Here is a 21,976-nt window from a genome sequence, read left to right on the forward strand (position 1 = left end):
CGAAAGCGCCCGCGGAGACCCCGCCCAGCCAGTGTCTGGAATTCCTCCATCGGCGCTTTATTCCGCGGTCCTGCGCTGTCCTGGGTTAACCTGAAAGTAATCCCTGAGATTCCCCTTTCTGGCTTTCGGGGAGCCAGGGACACACCGGAGACCGGATTCTCAGCTCTGCTGGAGCAGGCCTGGGCCGGAAAAGCCCAGAGGGCAGAGAGAGCTGTGCTGGGGATTCCAGAAAGGCGTCCGGTCGGAGGGGACCTTGGAGCTAGGGTCTGAGGAGGAGTTTGTCAAATGAAGAAGGGTATCCGAGGAGGAGGGAACGGCGGGAGCGAAAGCTGGGGGAGGGGCGAGAAACTTGGAGAGTTCTGAGAACACACGTAGGAATCTTCCCAGAGATTTGGACTAGACTTTACCAGGGCCAGGGCGTGAGTTCCCCGGAACCCATCCCTCTGCGCCCCTGAGATCTCTTGCGTCGCCTAAAGCTTTGGAGTGGCCCGATGGAAAATACGGGACTCGAACCCTCGTCTCGGTGTAATTCCCACGGCCCTGGGCCATGCGTGGTTCTTCCTCCCACCCTTCATTTCCGGTGTCTCGGATTCTCACTGTTCTAGGATCCTAAAAATTCGGTCTAAGGTTGCCGGGGGAATGCCATTTCGCGGCACCCCCGCGTGCAGCCCCTCCCCGCCTCTTGCCCTGTCACCAGCCAATAGAAACGAAGATCTTCAGTGAGTGGGCAGTACGTCTTCTAAGGGGCCCAATGATGATCGGGAATCGTTGAACATTTTACCAGTCACGCCGCGGAGTAGGCGGGGCCTCCTGTCAGGACTAGAAGTCACCCAGGCTGAGAGGGTAGGCGGATCGCCGGTTGTGAATCCATGTGGCGGGGGTTGTGGACCCTGGTAGCCCGGGCCGCACGTGGGCCTCGCAGGTGGGGCGATAAGGGGAAGGGGTGTGACAGCGTGGGGTGCTGCTTGGGCTCAAACCCTCTCCCTGGGATCTGAGGGCCCAGTTCCCTGCGGCGAACCACCTTTCGCATTTTTCCAAGCTCCAATCGGTTCGTTCCCCTGCCGCAGAGCCCACATCTGGGTCGCGCATTGCCCTCAGAGTCACATTTTGATATCAGCCCCCTCAGCTTCACAATATATATCCATCCCCCTGCCGCAGAGCCCACATCTGAGTCAATTATTGCTCTCAGAGACCTCAATCGGGTCTGGCCTCAGACGCTCCAATCTGCCCATCCTCCAGCCGCAGACCCTCCACCTGGGGCATCTCCCGACCGTCGAGCCCTCTATCCACCTGCCAGTCTGCCACAAGAGCCTCCCAGATGCACTGATTCTCCTCCTCTCCAGTCCCAGACCGTGCACGCGCCAGGGCAGCGGCGTCCCGGTCCCCGGTTCCGGGGCCACTATCTTCGCGCTGAGTTCCGGCCACGGCCGCTGCGGCATCGCGGTGATCCGAACCAGCGGCCCCGCCAGCGGCCACGCCCTCCGGAGCCTCACGGCGCCCCGGGACTTGCCCCCGGCTCGCAGCGCCTGCCTGCGCCTGCTCAGCCACCCCCGTTCCGGGGAGCCGTTGGATCGCGCGCTGGTGCTCTGGTTCCCAGGTGAGGGGCTCCAGATCCCGAACCTGCTGTAGCTCTCGTGACCCAGTTTCCCCCCTCCAGGCGTTTGCCTAGCCGTACTCTCCTCGACTCCCATCTCGCCGCACTAGGTCCCCAAAGTTTCACGGGTGAGGACTGCGCCGAGTTCCACGTGCACGGAGGCCCGGCGGTGGTGAGTGGCGTCCTGCAGGCCCTGGGTGAGTTTGCAGCCTTGGGTTCGAGGTCCGGCTCTGCCAGCGAAGCTCAGGACCCAGGGTGGGGGCCGGGAAGCTCAGGACCCAGGACCTTCCCGCAGGTAGCGTGCCAGGGCTGCGGCCAGCGGAGGCCGGTGAGTTCACCAGACGGGCATTCGCCCACGGGAAGCTGAGCCTGACCGAGGTGGAGGGGCTGGCGGATCTAATTCATGCGGAAACCGAGGCGCAGCGGCGGCAGGCGCTGAGACAGCTGGACGGAGAACTGGGCCACCTCTGCCACGGCTGGGCCGGGACCCTCACTAAGGCAAGCCCCCTATTCGTCCATTTCCGGCCCGACCTGCCCAACCTGTGCGTGAGAGCTTCCTCATTGCAGGAGTCTCCGATCCGGTCCCTTAGGTCAGGCTGGACCTGGGCACACTGGAGGGTGGGTTCCTGGGTGGCCACACCGCTGCCCCCTCTCCCCCCACCCCAGGCTCTGGCTCATGTGGAGGCCTATATCGACTTTGGTGAGGATGACAACCTGGAGGAGGGCGTCCTGGAGCAAGGTGGGTCCTGCAAGGGATGGGGACATCTGGTGTCTCAGCCCCCGGAGGCCCCCTCACTCCCTCCCCTCTGCTCTCTTCCATCCACAGCTAACAGCGAAGTGCGGGAGCTGCAGCTGGCACTGGGCGCACATCTTCGAGATGCCAGGCGCGGGCAGAGGCTTCGCTCAGGGGCGCACGTAGTGGTCGCAGGACCCCCCAACGCTGGCAAGAGCAGCCTGGTGAACCTACTCAGTGCGTGGCGGGCGGGGGCGGGGCCTAGTGTTGGGGGCGGGGCCGGGAGCTGGGGAACTGAGCTGTTCAGGTGTGGGGGGAGGAGCCGGGAGGCTGAAAAGTCCGCCTCGCCAGGAGGTGGAGCCCGAGGGAGGGGCTCCATCGCCTCCGTCCCGCCTCCTTGGTGATTACCCCTGCTCTCCACGCCGTCCCAGGCCGGAAGCCTGTGTCCATAGTGTCTCCGGAACCGGGGACCACCCGCGACGTGCTGGAGACCCCCGTGGACCTGGCCGGGTTCCCGGCGCTGCTGAGCGACACGGCGGGGTTGCGGGAGGGCGCTGGGCCCGTGGAGCAGGAGGGCGTGCGGCGCGCCCGGGAGAGGTAGGCGGGTAGGGTGGTGGGATGGGGAAGCAGGCACTCCCGATTCTCCTGGCTGCCTTTATTTTATATCCCTCCCGAATCCGGAAAGGCTGCTCAGCTCAGTGGGGACTCCGACGTGGGGAGGACAGCGATTTAAATTCAGCCTCTGCCCGTGCCCCACCCTCCCCCCGTGCCCTTAATTACTCAACTCTGGGGTCACTGCTCAGTTGGTTCTCGCTGTTCCCCCAGGCTTGAGCAGGCTGACCTCATTCTGGCCGTGCTGGATGCTTCTGACCTGGCCTCTCCGTCCAGCCGCAACTTCCTGGACACCGTTGTCGCCCCCGCCGGAGCTGGGAGCCCCAATGGGAACAGCCAGCGCCTCCTGCTGGTGCTCAACAAATCGGACTTACTGCCTCCAGGCGGCCCCGACCCCAGTCCCAACCTGCGCCCGCACCTGCTGCTGTCCTGCTTGACCGGAGAGGGGCTGGATGGCCTCCTGGAGGCGCTGAGGAAGGAGCTGGCCGAAGTGTGAGCGCCCACGCCCTCCCCCTTTCCCACACCCTCCTTCAACCCAAGTTCAAGTCGCGGCTGAGCCACTGGCTTTGGACGTGTGTACCTGCCCACCCCACCACCGCCAGACCCATTTTCTGTATCTACAAAATGCAAACGATCCTCCCCCTGCCAATGGTAGTTGTGAAAGTTGAGAGATCACATCCTTTGTCCCCTCCAGGTGTGGGGACCCGTCCACAGGCCCACCGCTCCTGACGCGTGCAAGGCACCAGCATCACCTACAGGGCTGCCTGGACGCTCTTGGCCACTACACGCAGACTAAGGACCTGGCCCTGGCTGCTGAGGCTCTGCGACTCGCCCGGGGGCACCTGGCCCGCATCACCGGCGGAGGGGGCACTGAGGAAATCCTGGATATCATCTTCCGGGACTTCTGCGTGGGCAAGTGAGGGGAGCCCTGGAGCTCTCAGCCAGGCAGAGTGGATGCCCAGAAGCCTTGAGGCATGTGGGAAGAGCTTAGGCCAAGTGAGAATCTCCATCCCTGGGGGAAGAACCTGACTCCAGAACAATGAAGCAAAGCCGCTGCCTTCAGAGGTGGTGAGCTCGCTGTGGCTGGCCGTGACCAAGCTACGGCCAGCCAGATTCCCTTGCAGGGACATGCCAGGGGTTCAAGCCGCTCTGGAGTGGAACCGCTCTGGGTGCCTGATTGTGGAGGAGCGGGGGTGGAAGGTTGGGATGGAGGTGGGAGGGCCTCAGAGTTCTTTGCTTTGTGGTTTTTAATTTATTTTGCAAATACCAAAGGAATATAAAAAATTCAGGTGATCCAGAAATGCTTAAACACAGAAGACTCCGTCTCCCCACATCCCTTGGGGTCACAGCTTAACTTGTGTCCTCCCAAAATTTCTCTGCTCTTTTGCATACTTGTGGATACACCCATAAAATATACGTTTTGTATTTTGTACAGAGAGTATGTGTTTATTGTTTTGGAAGTTGTCATTTCCTTATTTAGTATTAACCTTAAAGCTTAGACTCTTATATTTTAAAGACGCTTTTAAAAAGATATATATTTTGGAGAGAGAGAGAGCGAGTGCACATGGATGAGCAGGGGAAGGGCAGAGAGAAAAAGGGAGACAGAGAATCCCAAGCAGGCTCCACGCTGTCCGCGCAGAGCCCAACACAGGGCTCGAACTTATGAACCAACCAGGAGATCATGACCTGAGCCAAAACCAAGAGCCGGACACTCGACCGACCGAGCCAGCCAGGCGCCCCTTAGCCTCTTATGTTTTAAATGTATGTATGTATGTATGTATGTTTGTTTAGAGAGAGAGAGAGAGAGTACAAGTGGAGGAGGCACAGAGAGAGAGGGAAAAAGAATCCCAAGCAGGCTTCACTCTCAGCGCAGAACCTGATGTGGGCTTCATCTCACAACCGTGAGATCATGAGCTGAGCCACAATCAAGAGTCAATGCTTAACAGACTGAGCCACCCGGGTGCCCTGCCTCTTACATTTTAAGAGACTTGCAAGGTCCCGGGTCCCTGTTCCTTCCAAAAGCTTCATTCCCTCAGTGACTTATGAAGCCCCTGCTATGTGCTAGAATCGTGCACATCGTTTCACTGGGTTTTCCTAACAGCGCAAGGCGGTGAGTGTTTTGTTATAGTTTTACGGACGAGGAAACTGAGTCTCAGAGAAGAGTAGCTAGTTGCTGGAGGTCCCCAGCTTTGGGATTTGCACCCAGCTGGTGGACTCCCGATCTGAGTGCCCTGCGGGCCTTCTGTGCAACAGGCTGAGTGCAGGACGCTGGGAACACAGAGGGGAACAATTGTTGCAGGCGTTGCCCCTACTCTCGTTAGAGCCATCGTTCCTTAACAGTGACGGCTGATGGCCGCTGTGTGAACTTGTGATCACGAGTCCTGCCAGGTCAGGGACTTGAAGGCAGGCTGCCGTACAGAGGTGATGTTTGTACTGACAGCTGAATGGTGAGATGGAAGCCAGATGGAGGAGATTGGTGAAAGGGGGCACAGCATGTGCAAAGGTCCTGAGGTAGGAGCGCCATGGTGCGTTCAAGCCGCAGTCAGGTGGCCGGTATGGCGGAAGCAGTGTGTGAGGGGAAGGACGAGGGAGATGGGCAGAGGAGGAGAGGGAGGATCTGACTGATAATGAGGCCTTGGAGTCTTTTTTTTTTTTTTTTTTTTATTTATTAATTTTTGGGAGAGTGCAAGCAGAGGAGGGGCAGAAAGTGGGGGGGGTGGGGGGAGCAGAGGATCCGAAGCAGACTCTGCACTGACAGGCTGACAGCAGCGAGCCTGACGCGGGGCTCGAACTCACGAACCACGAGACCATGACCTGAGCCGAAGTCAGATGCTCAACCAACTAAGCCACCCACGTGCCCCTTGAATCAAGTTTTTTCATTTTAATTCCAGTACAGTTAACACACGGCGTTATATTAGTTATAATAATATATAATATATATATTATATATATAATATATTTTATATATATTTTATATATAATATATTTTATATATATTTTATATATATTTTATATATATAATATATTTTATATATTTTATATATATATAATATATATATAATATATTTTATATATAATATATATATAATATATATATTATATATTTTTTATATATATAATATATATATTATATATATAATATATTAGGTGTGCAACATAGTGATCTGACAATTCTATACATCACTCAGTGCTCACCATGGTCAGTGTACTCTTGAATCCTCATCCCCTCGTTTACCCTTCCCCTCCCCTCCCTTCCCCTCCCCTCCCCTCCCCTCCCTTCCCCTCCCCTCCCCTCCCCTCCCCTCCCCTCCCCTCCCCCACTTCCCCTCTGGTAGCCATCAGTTTGTTCTCTCCAGTTAAGAGTCTGTCTCTTACTTTGTCTCTCTGTCTCTCGTTTTTCCTCTGCTCGTTTGTTTTGTTTCTTAGATTCCACACGCGAGTGAGATCATGTGGTATTTGTCTTCCTCTGAGTTGTTTCACTTAGCATTGTAATCTCTAGCTCCACCCGTGTTGTCACAAATGTTTTTTGTGGCCGAATGATATTCCATCACCTACGTATAAATACCTTATCCATTCATCTACGGATGGGATGTGGGATGGGCACTTGGGCTGCTTCCATGATTTGGCTGCTGTAGATAATGCTGCTATAAACACAGGGGCGCAGGTGTCCCTTTGTTGTTGTTGTTTTTTAATTTATTTTTAATGTTTATTTATTTTTGAGACAGAGCCAGAGCATGAGTGGGGGAGGGTCAGAGAGAGAGGGAGACACAGAATCTGCACAGGCTCCGGGCTCTGGGCTCTGGGCTGTCAGCACAGAGCCAGACGCGGGGCTCGAACTCACAGACCGTGAGATCTTGACCTGAGCCGAAGTCGGAAGCTCAACCGACTGAGCCACCCAGGTGCCCCGCATGTGTCCCTTTGAATTGGCGTTGAGGCCTTTGATTCGGAGATGCCCAGCGGCCTGATATGTTGGCGATGGACCAGCAGGGGGCGCCTTGCTCCAACAAAAGGCCGTCCTGGCAACTCCTATCAAAGCTCCTGCCCTCTAAGGACTCTGGGATCCAGGCTTCCACACCCCTGTGGCAGCAGGTAAATGGTTAACTTCCCCTGCCACTGGCAGAAACTGAATCTTAAATAGGGTCAGGATCTTTTCCAGAATCAGAGAAAGGGTCCTGCTTCCAGTGATTGAAGATACAAGCTCTCAGGTTTCAGGGGGCATGTGAGCAGAGCCTGGGAGGTATCCAGGGCCAACACAGGGTATGAAGAGAATTCTCCCGCCACCCAACCGACGGGGGGCCCCTGACCCCGTGTCTTCACGGACTTCACTGCAATATGTCACTACTGATTTGTTTGCTTGTTTGGCCATCTGGGGCTGCCCCAGCATGGAAGGCTCCCGGAGGGAAAGGGTCACTCCGTGAGGTTCAGGTGTCCGTGAATGTCGCTATTATGCCTGTTTTTCGGAAATACGAACTGATGCCCGGAGACGAGAAGCAATACCGTAGGTCTGGTGGGGGTGGGGGTCCCGATGTCCTCCACATGGGGGGGGCTGGAGGGCTCCCAGGAGGCACGAGCCGGGTCTGGGTGGGGAGAGAGACGCTCTTGGGGCAGGATGCCTGGGCCCCACCCACCTCCCCCGGGCCCTGGCACACAGCTGGACTGAGGTCCTTGGCTACAGTCCTTTTTTTTCCAAGAAGGGTGAGGCGGTTTGTGGGAAGCAGCCATGGGGGTTATTTATAGAGGTCACAGGAAATCCCTAAAGAGTCAGAACCTCTCCCGGTGGCTGGGCCACAGAGTCAGGGAGGGCGTCTGCCAAATGCTCCCTGATAGGTACTCAGTCCCTGTCCTGCCCCTGGGGGAGCCACCAACTCGGGGGAGTCAGAGCTACATGTTCTGGGTCTATAAAAAGGGAGGGACGGAGCTGGGGATTCCCCCAGGGGGAGCAAGGGCTATATCTGGGGCAATCAGGAGGGCTGCCTGGAGGAGGGATCTCTGGGGGCGGGCCTTGGAGAGAGCAGAATTTGCCAAGAAAAAGGCATTGTAATCTGACAGCACAAGTTAAGAGATACTCTTTAGCCAGAGAATTAAAGCTCCAGGGCAGCTGGAGGCAAGAGCCGCATTGGAGGTGGGAGTGAGGGTGAGGGGAGGGAGATAAGAGCCGATGAGGAGCTGGACTTTGTTCCCAGGGTAATGGGGAACCATGGAGGGTGTGTGAGCCAGAGAGGGACATGGTCAGATCCCACGATGGAAAGGTCTCTCTGGACCAGCAGGGCTGGGAGTGGGGGCCAGCTGGAGGGATGACATCCTGGGATGCTCCGGATGGGAGAGACCAACCAAAAGTCAGACCTGTGCCCACGCGTCCAGAAAGTTTAGAATGATTATTTCTCAGATGAGAAGAGGGAGGCTGAGACCAATGGAGTCAAGATTTGAATCCAGGGATGTCTGGCCCCGGAACCCAAACTCAGACATCCTGTGGTTGCTGGGACTGGCGGGTGTCAGCGTCCTGTCCAGGTCTCTAGCTACCCAGGCAGTAGGCTTAGGGTCAGGGACGTCCTCGCTTCCTTGGGGCCTCCAGACTGGCCCGTCTGGGCGGCCTGGCCTGGCTGACCCCCCTGCCCTGGCTTGGCGGGGCCCCAGCCGAGTGTTTCCTGCAGTAGGTCGTCTCTCACCCGAGTTTCCGTATCCAGGAAATGTCGCTCCTTTGTCCCTCCTGACTAGCCTGCTTTAAGCTTTGCATCGCCAGCCCTGGTTCCTTGTGACTCATCCCCTCCCTGTGTAGGGTCCCAGGGGGTGGGCTGAGAGGGAATCAAGGCTGAGGCAGTGGGGAAGGTTGGGGGGCGGGGGGGATGAGCCGACGAGTTGAGATTCTCGACCACAACTTTTAGGCCATTTTTCTACTGATGGCCATTTGCCTGGTTTCCTGGAGGTTTTACTCCTCAGGGATAAAGTCCCAGGAATGGGACCGCTGAATCAAAGGGTTTGCACACCTTTACTTTTATTAAATGTCACCAAACTAATTTCCAGAAGGGCCACCGTGAGATTTGCCTTTCTGCCAGTCCCATAGGAAAATGCCCTTTCCCTACATCTTCACCAGCAGGTTGTATTATGGCTTTTTAGCTTTTTTTCCCTCCAGTCTCCTGGGAACAACGTGATTTCCCTGTGTTCCACTAACGTACTGTTCCCTGCTTCCCCCCACGGACTAAATTGGCAGTAGCTTGGGGGGCATCTTTGCAAATCTTAGGAAGAGGAAAGCTACAGATGGGTCATCTGGTTTTTAAGGAACGCTTTTTAAACATCTGCTATTTTAAAGAAACAACTCACAAAGCTGTCACGGTGTGGGCCGGCGTGGCCGTTTCGGGAAACCCTCATTGACTATGACTTTTGCCATTTCTCTTCACGCACGGTGATGCCTATACCTTGAGGGAATCTGGTGTCACCCCAGGCTTGCTCTAGTTTGTGGGCTCTTCTGGCCTTGGGACGGCGGGGAGGGGTTTCTCCAGCTCTCAGTCTTTCCTCCCTTGTCGCCAAGCAGAAATCGCCACTCTGGAGTCTTTGAAAGGATTCAATAATATTTATTTCGTGCCACTAACATATTTATATGGGCCACAGGCAGGGCTGGGTATGGGGGGGCGGGGGAGAGAGGGACTGAGGGAGGGACAGCTGCCCCCATGGGCTACGATGGGGCCAGTGGGCGACATCTGCCTTGGGACCCGGTGCTGCCTGGCAGGGGAGCCTGGGGACTCTCGGGGGTGGGAGGGGGGGTGGGGGGGGTGGAGACTCATGTTTTCCTGTTCTCCCTTCCCTAGGCCTGGCACCCTGGGGGTAAGGAGGAGTCAGGAGACAAGAAAATTGGGAGGGCAGTGCGGTGGGGACACAGGCGCATGCAGACAAGCCGGACGCTGTGGGCGCCTCGGCCCGTGTGCGTTGGAGGGGTGTGGCATTGTGCGAGGGCGGGGCAGGAAGCACGCGAGCGCGTTTGTGTGTGTGTGTGTGTGTCTGTGTGTGTGTGTGTGTGTGTGATGTCCTCCCGGTGTCTGTGCCGTGCTTTTGCGTGATGCCGTCGGCTCCTGACATCACTGTTACATCTGTGTGCCGTGGGTCCGGGACATCCTGCAGCATCCAGGGGCGGGGCGGAGGGGGGGGGTCGCGTGGTGCGGGTGTGGGCCTGTGAGGGAGTAGCGGAAGCTGCGGTGGGGCGTGGGGAAGGGCGAGCGCGGGGTGCAGGCCAAGGGCGCCCACTTTGGTCTGTGTGCGGCCCGGGCTCCCGGCCTGTGCCGGGGGTGGCTCACGGCGTCTTGTCCGCAGACTGGCCAGTCGGGGCCACGCCTCGGTCCTCAGGGCCTGGAGCCTCCTCAGCCACTAAGGCAGGAAGGAGAGGGTGATACAATAGTCAGACAGCCGGAAGGACAAACCTCGCCTGGGCCGGCCTCCTCCCACCCCAGGCCCGCTCTTGCTCCTAAGGATTCTTCAGCTCTTTTGGGGTTCGGCCTTCCCGAGACAGTGCTGGGAGAAGCCACCTTCTGGGCTCCCGGCCTCTGCTGCGGCCTGACTTTCACCTTTGTTCCGTAAGGCCCTGGGGATCCCCCTGTCCACACCCCACACCCCTCAGACAGGGTCTCAATCTCCCTCCTTTGTCTCCGTTGAAGTGGCCCGAGGTTTCTCCAACGAGCCTGCCCCGACTCACACACTCTCCCTGGCTCCCCAGTGCCCTCAAGAGGACAAAGCCAGATCCTTTCTACCTGGCATTCCAGGCTCCACCCACTCTGCCCGCAGCAGTCCCCCTCGTCAGAAACTTCAAGAGCTGTCACTGCACCCCTCCCCAACGGCCTCTGCAGGAGCCATCCTGCCGTCTGGGATGCCCTTCCCCTCCTTGGCCTCAGTGAGGCTCTCGTGAGGGGTCAGGGGTTGGCTCGGAGGCTGTTTCCTGGTCGGGGAGGAGGGGGCCTCAGCCAAGTCCTGCTTCCGCTGGCCCCCTCCCTTCCTTCCCTGGCTCTTCCCTGGGGCCCCAGCAGCCTCACGTTCCTTGGCTGGCGCTGGATCCCCGTCCCTGGCTCCGGCTTGACCAGGATGCGCCCGGCTCCCGACCAGCCCTGACATTCCTTCTTTACCCGCCCCTGCCCACCAGCCTGCAAGGGAGGGTGGTCCCTGGCCATCTGTCAGAGACTGAGGCTCCTCACTCCCCCGTCATCGCTTGTCTGGATGCCTTTGCCCTGGTCCTCGGCTGCCGCCTTCACCTCTCAACAGTGACCGGGGGGGGGGGGGTCCCTGTGAACACCTGAGTCCGGTCATGTCCTTCTCTGCTCGCTGCTGTGCCAGGGCTCCCGAAGTTCTCACCGCCCCCACAAGGCCCTGCCTGATCTGGGCGCCCCGCCCCTCCTCACCTCCTACTCACCCCCTGGATCACTGTGCTCGAGCCTCACCACGCACGGTCAGTCCTGTCTCAGGGCCTTTGCACAGGCTGTGCTCTCTGCCTGGTTCACCCTTTCAGGGATGCCCTACTCTCCATGGCTCCTCCCTCACCTTTCTAGTTTTTTGCCCAAAGGTCACCCTCACGCGGGGCAGAGAAGCCTGCCTGGCCTCCTGTGGAAAATTCTTTAATTTTTTTTTTAAAGTTTATTTATTTATTTTGAGAGAGAGAGAGAGAGGGAGAGAGCACGAGTAGGGGCGGGGCAGAGAGGGAGAGGGAGACAGAGAATCCCAAGCAGGCTCCCCACTGTCAGCACAGAGCCTGATGCAGGGCTCGAACCCACGAACCGTGAGATCGTGACCTGAGCCAAAATCAAGAGTCAGATACTTAACTGAGCCACCCAGGCGCCCCCTCCTGCGGAAAATTCTCACCTCCTCACACCATCTCATCCCTTTTCTGCCTCGCCCATGGCCAAGGGGCCCCACAACGACATCTCACGCATCAGGTTTGCGATCTGTCTCCCCCGCTAGACTGTGAGCCCCACAAGGGGTTGTGTTCTCATCACCCAGCCGCTGCTCAAGGTATCCGGGTTGAATAAATGAAACAAATCACAACGGTGATGGCAATGGACTTGAGTGACACTCGCCCCGTGCCCGGCTCAGGGCCAGGGCTGGACTCCCATCTTCAGCCTCCCGCTTTAGCTTTATCCAGCCCCTTAGCCCCTGCCCCAATATTTACTTGTTTTCACATCCACTGTGTGTGCGCGCGTGGGAATAAATTGACACCCAAAGGACACAGTCTCATCAGGTAAAAAGAAAACTAGTTCACTTGGCCATCAAGAGAATGGGACTTAAAAATGTCTAACGATGGGGCCGCCTGGGTGGCTCAGTTGGTTAAGCGTCCGACCCGCTCAGGTCATGATCTCACGGTCCGTGAGTTCGAGCCCCGTGTCGGGCTCTGTGCTGACAGCTCGGAGCCTGGATCCCGCTTCGGATTCTGTGTCTCCCTCTCTCTCTGCCCCTCCCCCGCCCACACTCTGTCTCTCTTTCTCAAAAATAAATATACATTAAAATTCAGATGTGCCTGGCCTCACTGAAACTCCCAATCCAGAGCTGATGGCCTCTTTCTCGGGGGAAGGCAAATCAAGGCTGGAGCCCAGAACAAGAGGCCCTTCCTGAGCCCGGGGAAAGAAAGAAACAGGAGGGGCCTGGCTTAACTACTCATTGTTTTCTCTGCAGGGGGATGTCTTTTGGGGTAAACAGTGTCAAGAGCTTCCCCTTTTGCAGTTAGGACAGGCTTGGGCCGGGAGCCTGGCTCTGGCCCTGACTCACTGACGCATAACCCCGGGGCTGGTCACTTCCCTGGGGCCTCAGTTCCCTCCTCTGAGAAGTGGGGATAATAATAGAACCACCTTCCTTGCCATGATGGCTTTAGGCCAAGATGGAGAGAGGAAAACTGCTTGGAACAGGGTCTTCCCTCCAGCTCTTGCTTTCCTCTCCGCAGGCTGCCTGAGGCTAAGGGATCCCTCCCAGGCCGAGAGCCTTCTGGAGCAAAGGGACAAGTTCTGCGAGAAGATGAGCTCCCCGTCGGAGGGGGTAGGTAAGAAAAGGCACACTGGACATGGAGCTGGATGCGGAGAAGCCCTGGGATTTGACCACAGACCCGGAAGTCTACTCGTCGCCAAGGCCTGACGCAGGCTTGGGGTCGGCGGGATCTGACTTAGAACCCCCAGGGGTGTCCCGGAGCCCCGGGTCCTAAACTGGGAACGGCAATGCCAGTCGCTGACTCCTTGGTCCGCGATGTGGTCCTGAACGGAAGCGTGGCCACCACCTGGGAGCGACCACAGGATGTTCTTGGGGCGGGGGTCTGAGTCACCTTCCCTGTGATGCGCAGGCTGTGGTCTGGGAGGTGGTGAGGGCGGTACGGGCATCGGGCCCTGACCTGAGCGTGTGCGGGGTATCTTGAAGCGCCCCTGCTGCAACCCCCGGCCCCTTGTTTTAGGCACTTGTGGACAGCACTTTACAGGTGGCAGAGAGTCTCCGTGCCCTTGACTTCAGAGACTTCCGTTTTTGCAGAAGAGAGAGAGAGAGGCTCAGAGAGGTGGGGTGAGAGGCCCAGGGTCTCTCTCCTGACCTCGCTCTCCTCCTTCCTCCCTTCCTCGGCTCCAGCCTCCCTCCCCACCCTCATCTGGCCTCTGAGCCTTGACCCTGGCTCTTCAAGATGTCACCGGGAGCACTGTGGCTTCTGCCCGTCCCCAAACCAGCTCGCCCCCATCCCCCAGCTCAAAGGCCCTCCCTTGCCTGCCTGGAGTCCAACAGCCTGGGTTCGTGTCCCAGGCCCGCCACTCCCTGGCTGTGTTACCTGGTAGACAGAAGGCGCTCAATTAAGGAAGCAGCAAGCGTGAGTGTGAGATGAGCCTCCCTCCACCCCTAGTCCTGTTCCCATCCTCCTCTGAAGCCCTGAGACTGAACCATCCCAGTCTGCCAGTGCCTCACCTGGATGGGGCTGCAGCCCCTATGGGAAGCCTCTGGGATTCCAGGATCCTTCTCTTGAATTCCTCGAGGCCAGCTGGGTCTGCCGTGAGAGGAAGGGGTCAGGTCCACCCAACTGGCCCAACCCTGGGCTAAGGATGGGCCGGCAGGGCTGAGATGGGATAAAGAGTGGAAAGGATCGCCCCCGACCCCTTCCCGGCTCTGCCTTCTGTCACTTACCGATGGGCTGGGGGTTGGGGGCAAGGCCCACAGGTCTTGGTCCAGGTATCGGCTGCGACTGTGGGAAGAGAGACAGAGGGAGGTCGGCAGAAGCTGGGACCCCCTGAACCACAGGGCCAGGGAGGCTCCTGTTCCTTCATGCCCCGTAGTACCTGCAGCTGAGTTCCTTCCAGAGCAGGGACACCGATACCAGATACCCTCACATCAATGGATGTCCGATCACCTGCACCCACCTGCGCTCCAGTGACTGGGGACTCCAGGGACTGGCTTCCCTCAGAAGCCCCCCAGAGACCCCACTGTGGCCTGCCTCAGTCTCCATTACTGCCTCAGTGCCAACCCAATGGATCCCAATCCATGACCCCAACTGAGCCAATCCCCCCAAACCCGAAATCCAAAGCCAGCTCTAAACTCAATCACCTAAAATCCAATCCCAACATGAAAACAGAACCTTCCTTAGACGCAAAGCCTCATCTAAACCCAATCCTAATGACAAACTTGATCCAACCGGAACTTTACAACCAACCCTGACCCCAACCCATCCCTTAGACCTGGTTGCTGTGAAAAATCTGCCCCCTAAGCCATGGCCCCAGCCCAGCCCTGGGCTCCACCATGGCTTCCCAATGCCCCACGCACCCCGACTCAACTTGAGACCCCGGACTCTCCCTGGAACCCCAAGCAACCCTACCAGCCACCCACTGACATCCTGTATTCACCCCTCACCCAATGTGAGACCCACCGGCCGCCCTGCATGCGACCCCTGACTTAACTTCTAACCTTTCTTCACAATCCGCATCTGGCACGACCCCAATTCTACCAATTCCAAGACCAACGAAGGCTTCGATGGAACCCTAACGTTAACCCAGACCGACTCTAAACACAGAGGTCGCTGAGAACTCATCTTGACCCAAACACAAGCTCTGTCTCCACAGCGAGCCTTCCCCCAGACCTGCCTTAACCTTCAGTCTAACTCCCAACCTAAGCCATCACCCCCGCAACCTTCACCCCCAGACACCTCCCGACCTTGACACCGACACCCCCCCCCCCCCCGTGAATTCCCGGTTCTCCCCCCGCACCCATTTCGAGGCCCACCCGTCCTCCAAAACTCAACCCCGATCCTTAATCCTTTCTCAGGGTCATTGCAGACTCCAAACTCCACCCCGGTCTTATGTCATTGAATCTCTCAAGTGAGTCCCAACTAACCGGACCCAGGCTGGGAGGCTCGCCTCGAGCCCAAGTTCAACATCGCCTCCACCAGGGCCCGCAGGCCTGACCCCAGTACAACCTGAATCCCTCCAGCCCACCTTGGCCTTGATGCAGGCGTCCAAGGCGGAGCGGCTGACGGCCAGCTGCATCTTGAGCTGCTCTGCCTCCCGCTTCTTCTCCTCCAGCTCCTTTGCCAGGCTGTCTCGCTCCTTCCGCAGAGCCGCCTTCTCCTCCAGGGCTAGCTGGGTCTGCCGGGCGCATTCGGCCTGGAGCTTGGCCTCTCGGGCCTGGGCCTCCTTCTCCGCCTTCTCCCTGGCCGCCTGAGCGGCCTGCAGGCTCCGCTCGACCTCCAGCTTCTGGCGCTGGACGTCCGAGCTCTCGCGGGCCACGCGCTCGATGCCGGCCCGCAGGCTCCGGGCCAGCTCGTCCACCTTGGTGCTCATGAGGGCGGGCATGTGGTCGCAGGTCCTCCGGATGGAGGTCAGCTCGGAGCCGAGAGGGTGGTACAGGTTGTAGCCCATGGTGTCCAGGGTGCGCGGGATGATGGAGTCCCGCCAGAGGTTCCGCAGCTCCGTCTCAAACTTGTCCTTGTCCAGCGGGAGGCAGAGGGTCTGCACCTTCTGCAGGCGATCCTCGGCCAGCTGTCGCTCCTGCCGCTGCTGCTCCCGGGCCTTGCCACACTCGGCCAGCTGGTCCTCCACCAGCCGCTTGCTCAGCGCCAGGCCCTCCTTGTCTTTGGCGCACACCTGCTTCTCCTTCGCCAGTTCCACCTCCAGCATCTTGGCCTTCTGGTTCAGCGCTAGGAGCAAGGCTACAGGTGCAGGAGAAGACACCTCGGGAAGGTCGGGGGAGGGGGCGGGGGGGGGGGTCCGAGAGGCCGGGCAAGGAGTCTATCACCCTGGCTCCCCGCCGCCCAGACGACTCACCATCGGAGCTCTTGTTAGCTTCCTTCAGTTGTTCTTGACATTCCTTCTCACTCAGGATGATGGCTGCCATATACCGCTCGTTGTTCATGGAGATCACCTGACCAGACGCGACACGGGGCAGAGCTCACCGTCCGGCCCCCGCGGGTCCCCCTGCTCCCGGGCTGCCCAGACCCTCCGGGCTGGGGCCCCAGATCCCACACCCGGGTGGCCTGGGTTGACCCAGTTCACAAGGGCGTGACTCCTTTATGGGGGATGCTGGTCGCATCTTTCTTTTTTTTTTTTTTTTTCCAACGTTTTTTTTTTTTTTTATTTATTTTTGGGACAGAGAGAGACAGAGCATGAACGGGGGAGGGGCAGAGAGAGAGGGAGACACAGAATCGGAAACAGGCTCCAGGCTCCGAGCCATCAGCCCAGAGCCTGACGCGGGGCTCGAACTCACGGACCGCGAGATCGTGACCTGGCTGAAGTCGGACGCTTAACCGACTGCGCCACCCAGGCGCCCCTTTCTTTCTTTTCTTTCTTTTTTTTTTTTTTGGTCGCATCTTTCAAAGTCGGTAACTGGGGCGCCTGGGGGGCTCAGTCGGTTGAGTGTCCGACTCTTGGTTTCAGCTCAGGACATGATCTCGCGGTTCATGAGTCCGAGCCTCGTGTGGGGCTCCAGGCTGACAGTGTGGAGAGTGTTTGGGATTTTCTCTCTCTGCCCCTCCCCTGCTCCTGTTCTTTCTCTCTCTCAAAAATTAAATTAAAAAAAAAAAAGTTGTCACGGTTAATACTATTGGGCCATAAAAAGGAATGAAGCACTCACACCTGCTGCAACTTGGATGAACCTTGAAAACATTAATTCACATGTACGGCCAACTAATTATGTTTTATCTTTCTATATTTTACTTTATTGAGGGGGAGAGGGTGCAGGTGAGCGAGGGGTAGAGAGAGAGAAAATCCCATGAGGGGCAGAGAGAGAGGGGGAGAGAGAGGAAGAGAAGAAGACAGAGACGGGGAGAGAGAGAGAGAGAGAGAGAGAGAGAGAGAAGCAGGGTTCACTCGAAGTGGAACTTGAACTCATGAACCGTGAGATCATGACGCGAGCCTGCCTGGGATTCTCTCCCTCTTCCTCTCTCTCTGCCCGTCCCTCGCTTGCACGCTTTCTTTCTCTTTCTCTTCCTCTCTCTCTCAGAATAAACAAATAAACTTTAAAAAATAATAGAAAAAAGAAAACAAAAAAAGAAAATTAATACAGGTGTCAAAATCATTCATGGGGGAAAAAAGAGTCTTTTCAACAAATGGAGCCAGCACAGCTAGATCTCCCCATGTTAAGGAATGAATTTGGACCCCTACCTCACACCATATACAAAAATTAACTCAAAATGGCTCAATGACCCAAACATAAGACCTAAAGCTACAAAACTCTTTAGAAGAAGATGTACGTGTTAACTCCGCATGACCTTGGATTTGCCAATGGTTTCTTAGGTGGGACACCCAAAGTGCAAACAAAGAGAAAACAGGTAAATAGAACTCATCAAAATGCAAAACTTTTGTTTTTAGGAAAAGACCATCACATCGCTAAGTTGTATACCCGAGACCGACGTGACATTGTATGTCAATTATGCTCCAATTTAAAAAAGAGAAAGGGAAAAAAACAACCCTTCGACGGGAGGAAATATTTGCAAAGCGTGTATCTGATGAGAGGACCGGGTATCCCGAATGTATAAAAGTAAACTCTTGTGGATCAGTAATAAAAAGATAATTGACAAATGGGCAAAGCAACTGAAACATTTCTCCAAAGAAGATACACACGTGGTCGACAAGCGCATGAAAATATATTCACCATTATCACTCCTCAGGGAAAGGCAAATGAAAACCACGATGAGAGACCCCCTTACAGCCATGAGGATGGTTATAAATGAAACGGAAAACAAGAACGGGCAGTGACAAGCGTTGGTGAGGGTGTGGAGAAAGGAGAATTCTCAGACGGTACCGGTTGGAATATGTAAAAAAATGGGGCAGCGGCCTTGGAAAACAGCCCGGCAGTTCCTCAAAATGTTAAGCAGGGAATTGTCACGTGACCCAGCAATTCCACTCTTAGGTGTAGACCCAAGAGACACTGAAGCAAACATCCACACAAAAACCTCCACGTGCACGTTCACAGCAGCGCCTATCACGACCACCAAAAGGCAGAAACAACCCAAGTGTCCATCAACAGGTGAATGAACAAAACGTGGTCCATCCACAGAATGGAATGTTACTCAGCCACAAAAAGGAACGAGGCACTGACACGCGCTCGGGTGAACCTTCAAAACATCGTGCCGGATGATAGGAGCCAGACACAAAAGGCCACATGTTGTCTGATCCCATTTATACAAAATGTCCAGAACAAGCAAATTCACAGAGACAGAAAGCAGATGAGTGGTTAACAGGGGCTGGGGGAGGAGGGGTGGGGGAGTGACTTATGGGGATGGGGTATCTTTTTGGGGTGATGAAAACGTTCCAAAATCAGTTGGGATGATTGCCCAGCTCTGTGAAGGTACTAAGAATTATTGAACTGTACACTTTAAAAAGATTTTTTAATGGTTAGTTATTTTTGAGAGATAGAGAAAGAGACAGAGCGAGAGCGGGGGAGGGGCAGAAAGGGAGGGAGACACAGACTCCGAAGCAGGCTCCAGGCTCCGAGCTGTCAGCGCAGAGCCCGACGTGGGGCTTGAACTCGCAAACCCCGAGATCATGACCTGAGCTGAAGTCGGGTGCTTAACCGACTGAGCCACCCAGATACCCCCGAACTGTACATTTTTAATGTGCGACTTGTAGAGCATAGGAATTATATCTCGATAAAGCTGTTTTTAAAGGAGGTTTTTACAACTTAACAAGGTGTGCTTTCCAAACTTGGGACCAGAATCCTCCGCAGAAATATAACAGGTAAAAATATAAAGAATGCAAGAAGTTTACCTTCCTGCCACCTCTTGTCCTATTCCTTTGGAAGCTGGCCCTATGCTAAAGGGGATCAGAGAACAGAAACCTTAGTCACAGAAGAGGAAGATTTGCACGTTTCAGCAAAGTGAGTTGGATCCAAACACGAAACGAGAAAGAGGTTTTTCTCCAGTTGGAGGAAGCGATAAAAGGGGGTCCCGGGGTGCTGCTTCCAGACCCCATGTGCCAGGTGAGGGTCCCGTTGCCTTGACACGGACAGGACAGAGCAGACCCTACAAATATCATGGAGTTAGGGGTGCCTGGGTGGCTCAGTTGGTTTAGCGTCTGACTCTTGATTTCTACAGATCTTCCTCTTTTGCAGTTAAGATTTCTGAAAACAGAAGTCACTGGAGGTCCCAGAGCGATTTCTGCCTTGACCCCGATCCCATTAGCATAGGGCCAGCCTCCAAAGGAGCAAGGACAGGGAGGGGCGGAAAGCTCAGGCTGTGGGATCGAGCCTGTGTGGGCTGAATGTGGGACCTGCTTAAGATTGTCTCTCTCTCTCCCTCTCCCCCTACTCACATTCTCTCTAGATAAGATAAGATGAGGTGGGATAACATAAGATGGGAAAAGAAAGAAAGAAAGAAAGAAAGAAAGAAAGAAAGAAAGAAAGAAAAAAGAAAAGAAAGAAGGAGGGGAGATGAACACGTTTTTTAAAAATATATCAGTGAGTTAAATTCTCTTTTCTCTTCCGGGATCTCGGGGCCAGAAATGCAGTTGCACTGGAAGAGAATTTAAGAAAAATCCTGTTTCTCAGCACGGCCAGGACCCAGAAACACCAACATCACATACCTGGGGCTGCCACGGTTGGGGGTGGGGGCAGAGATACTCCCCGGCATCAGGGCGCCCCTCCGGGGCGAGGGGCAGGCGACCTGAAACTAGGGAAACCCTAGGGTCCTTGGAGAAAACCCTAAACTGTTCCAGTCCAGAGGCATTTGTCAACACGAAGGGGATTAAAGAAAAACAACAACTGTGTTTTTCAAATTTAATCGTTGTAAAGATCCACATTCTTAGGCTTCTGATTTTCTATGACGGGGGAGTTCACATTCCGGGATGCGTGTGTCTAAAACCTTACGATCCCGACGGCTCCCAGACCGGATGGCGGTGCGCGTCTTGGATGAAACGAGTGGGCCAATTCCCTGACTAGACGCCCACACGTGCCCCCCGGGGGACATTTCCCGGCATAAGGCAGAGCTGTTCGTACTTCTTAGTAGGAACCGAATGCTCTGAGTTTTTATCTAACTGGTTCTTATTTGTAGCTGGAACATTCCGAGCGCCTCGCGCGTATTAAGTCGTGGGCCCAGGGTTGCTGCCGCCAATTCAGCGAGGATGCCCAGTTAAACTTAAATTCCAGGGGCCGCCTGGGCGGCTCAGTCGGTTAAGGGTCCCACTTCGGCTCAGGTCACGATCTCGCGGTCCGTGAGTCCGAGCCCCGGGTCGGGCTCTGTGCCGACAGCTCGGAGCCCGGAGCCTGCCTCCGATTCTGTGTCTCCCTCTCTCTCTCTGCCCCTCCCCCGCTCATGCTCCGTCTCACTCTGTCTCTCAAAAATAAATAAACCTTAAAAAAAATTTTTTTTAACCTTAAATTCCAGAGGGAGAGCGAGCCCACTGTCTTAGTATAAGTGTGTCCCGAACCTCGTGTGGGATATACTCGTACTAACAAGCCCCCCGGGCTCCTCACGTGCAACACAGCGCCTGTGACGGTCTCTGGCGCGTGGGTGAGGACCCCGCAGCTCGGATGAGCGGCCGGGAACCTGCCCAGGGTCCCCGGGGTGCGTGTCCGGCCCGGCGGGCGGCCTTACCCGGTCAGCCTGGCACTGGCGGAAGCTGGCGTTGATCCGGTCCAGATCGCGGCGGGCGCTCCCCAGCAGCTGCATGACGGTGTCCCTGGTGCGGGAGGTGAGGTTGAGCTCCTTGGACAGGTTGGCCTGGGAGGCCGTGAGCCCCACGAGCTGGCTGTACAGGCCCTCGGCCCGGCGCTCGGTGGCCTGCAGGTTGGATTCCGTGCTCACGTGCACGTTGCCGTAGACCATGAAGAGGACGAGGCCCAGGATGATGAGGAACTGAATGAGCGACACGAAGAGGAAAAAGTAGCGCAGGTAGTACCAGCAGCCCCTCGGGCCGCCCCCCTCCCGGGAGTACGCGCCGTGCTCCGCCGCCAGCCCCATCGTGTGCAAGCTCCCGCTGCCCGCCCGGCGTGGCCTGCTCCCTCCGGGTGGCGGCCGCTGCCCCCTCTGCACCCTGCCACGGGGGGTGGCGGGAGTGTTTATATTACTCCTCTTAATACTTCCTCTGCCTGGCTCCTTCCTGGCCGGGAGGAAGTGGGGGCTGCGGGTTATCACGACACTCCCACCCTGGCTGTGAAGGGAGGGGCCGCGCCCCCCCTCCCCCCCCCCCCCCCCCCGCTGGACTTCTGACGCTCCCGCCGGGCGGGGGCGCCAGCCGGGTGAGGGGGGGGGGGGGGCTTCCTCGGCCGCTCTGAGCCTCGAGCCTTGGTCTCTCTCTCTCCACCTTGCCCTTGCCCCGGGCCCAGCGCCGTTCTCAGCGCTTGCCGCCCAGGATCTCAAGTCGTGGCCTCTGTCTCGTGCGGAGGAGGAAACTGAGGCACGGGGAGGTGAAGGGACCGTCTGGGGGTCTCACGCCGTTGGTGCACAGAGTCGGACTTACCTCCCCCACCCCGTGGGCTGGCTGCAGAGGTGTGTCTAAATCGGGAGCTGAGTCGGCTGGGGTGCTTGGCCCCCCGGGGCCAGGCGCACAGTAGGTACTCGTCACAGTAGTGCTTCCCCGGGCCGGGGAGGGGCTGACCCATGGATGGCAATGGCCCAGGCTCCC

General features: G+C 56.7%; 2 protein-coding genes across 4 annotated transcripts; one reads left to right on the top strand and one right to left on the bottom strand.

Annotated features, from left to right (window-relative positions):
• Nucleotides 1-869: 869 nt before the first annotated feature.
• GTPBP3 (GTP binding protein 3, mitochondrial) lies at nt 870-4,371 on the top strand. 2 transcript variants are annotated; one of them, XM_042978531.1, is made up of 9 exons: nt 870-922; nt 1,344-1,597; nt 1,705-1,791; nt 1,890-2,092; nt 2,261-2,333; nt 2,421-2,564; nt 2,759-2,924; nt 3,153-3,431; nt 3,634-4,371. In XM_042978531.1, exons 1-9 carry the CDS (start codon nt 870-872, stop codon nt 3,857-3,859), a joined length of 1,485 nt encoding a protein of 494 aa, XP_042834465.1. In that variant the 3' UTR covers nt 3,860-4,371. The 2 variants fall into 2 exon arrangements, with proteins under 2 accessions (XP_042834465.1, XP_042834464.1); XM_042978530.1 differs by having other exon boundaries at nt 2,261-2,564.
• A 5,121-nt stretch (nt 4,372-9,492) lies between these two features.
• LOC102963675 (plasmalemma vesicle associated protein) lies at nt 9,493-21,444 on the bottom strand. Of its 2 annotated transcripts, none has more exons than XM_042978533.1 (6): nt 20,947-21,444; nt 16,184-16,280; nt 15,356-16,056; nt 14,055-14,112; nt 13,839-13,917; nt 9,493-10,295 (listed from the first exon to the last, which is right to left on the bottom strand). In XM_042978533.1, the coding sequence occupies exons 1-6, from the start codon at nt 21,310-21,312 to the stop codon at nt 10,289-10,291; spliced, it is 1,308 nt and encodes a 435-aa protein (XP_042834467.1). In that variant the 5' UTR covers nt 21,313-21,444; the 3' UTR covers nt 9,493-10,288. The 2 variants fall into 2 exon arrangements, with proteins under 2 accessions (XP_042834467.1, XP_042834466.1); XM_042978532.1 differs by having other exon boundaries at nt 15,356-16,068; nt 20,947-21,442.
• Between the last annotated feature and the right edge of the window lie 532 nt (nt 21,445-21,976).

Source organism: Panthera tigris, chromosome A2 (assembly GCF_018350195.1).
Source record: "Panthera tigris isolate Pti1 chromosome A2, P.tigris_Pti1_mat1.1, whole genome shotgun sequence".
In the NCBI taxonomy this organism is placed as follows: Eukaryota; Metazoa; Chordata; class Mammalia; order Carnivora; family Felidae; genus Panthera; species Panthera tigris.

Bases quoted from the DNA above. Each gene is read 5' to 3' on its own strand.
- GTPBP3 (XM_042978530.1), top strand. From the start codon at position 870: ATGTGGCGGGGGTTGTGGACCCTGGTAGCCCGGGCCGCACGTGGGCCT. The intron at 2,093-2,260 runs GCAAGCCCCCTA...CCCCCACCCCAG, and splicing joins GGGCCGGGACCCTCACTAAG to GCTCTGGCTCATGTGGAGGC. The intron at 2,565-2,758 runs GTGCGTGGCGGG...ACGCCGTCCCAG, and splicing joins CAGCCTGGTGAACCTACTCA to GCCGGAAGCCTGTGTCCATA.
- LOC102963675 (XM_042978532.1), bottom strand. From the start codon at position 21,312: ATGGGGCTGGCGGCGGAGCACGGCGCGTACTCCCGGGAGGGGGGCGGC. The intron at 14,113-15,355 runs GTGGGCTGGAGG...CTCTTCCCACAG, and splicing joins ACGCCTGCATCAAGGCCAAG to TCGCAGCCGATACCTGGACC. The intron at 13,918-14,054 runs GTAAGTGACAGA...CTCTCACGGCAG, and splicing joins CCCCAACCCCCAGCCCATCG to ACCCAGCTGGCCTCGAGGAA.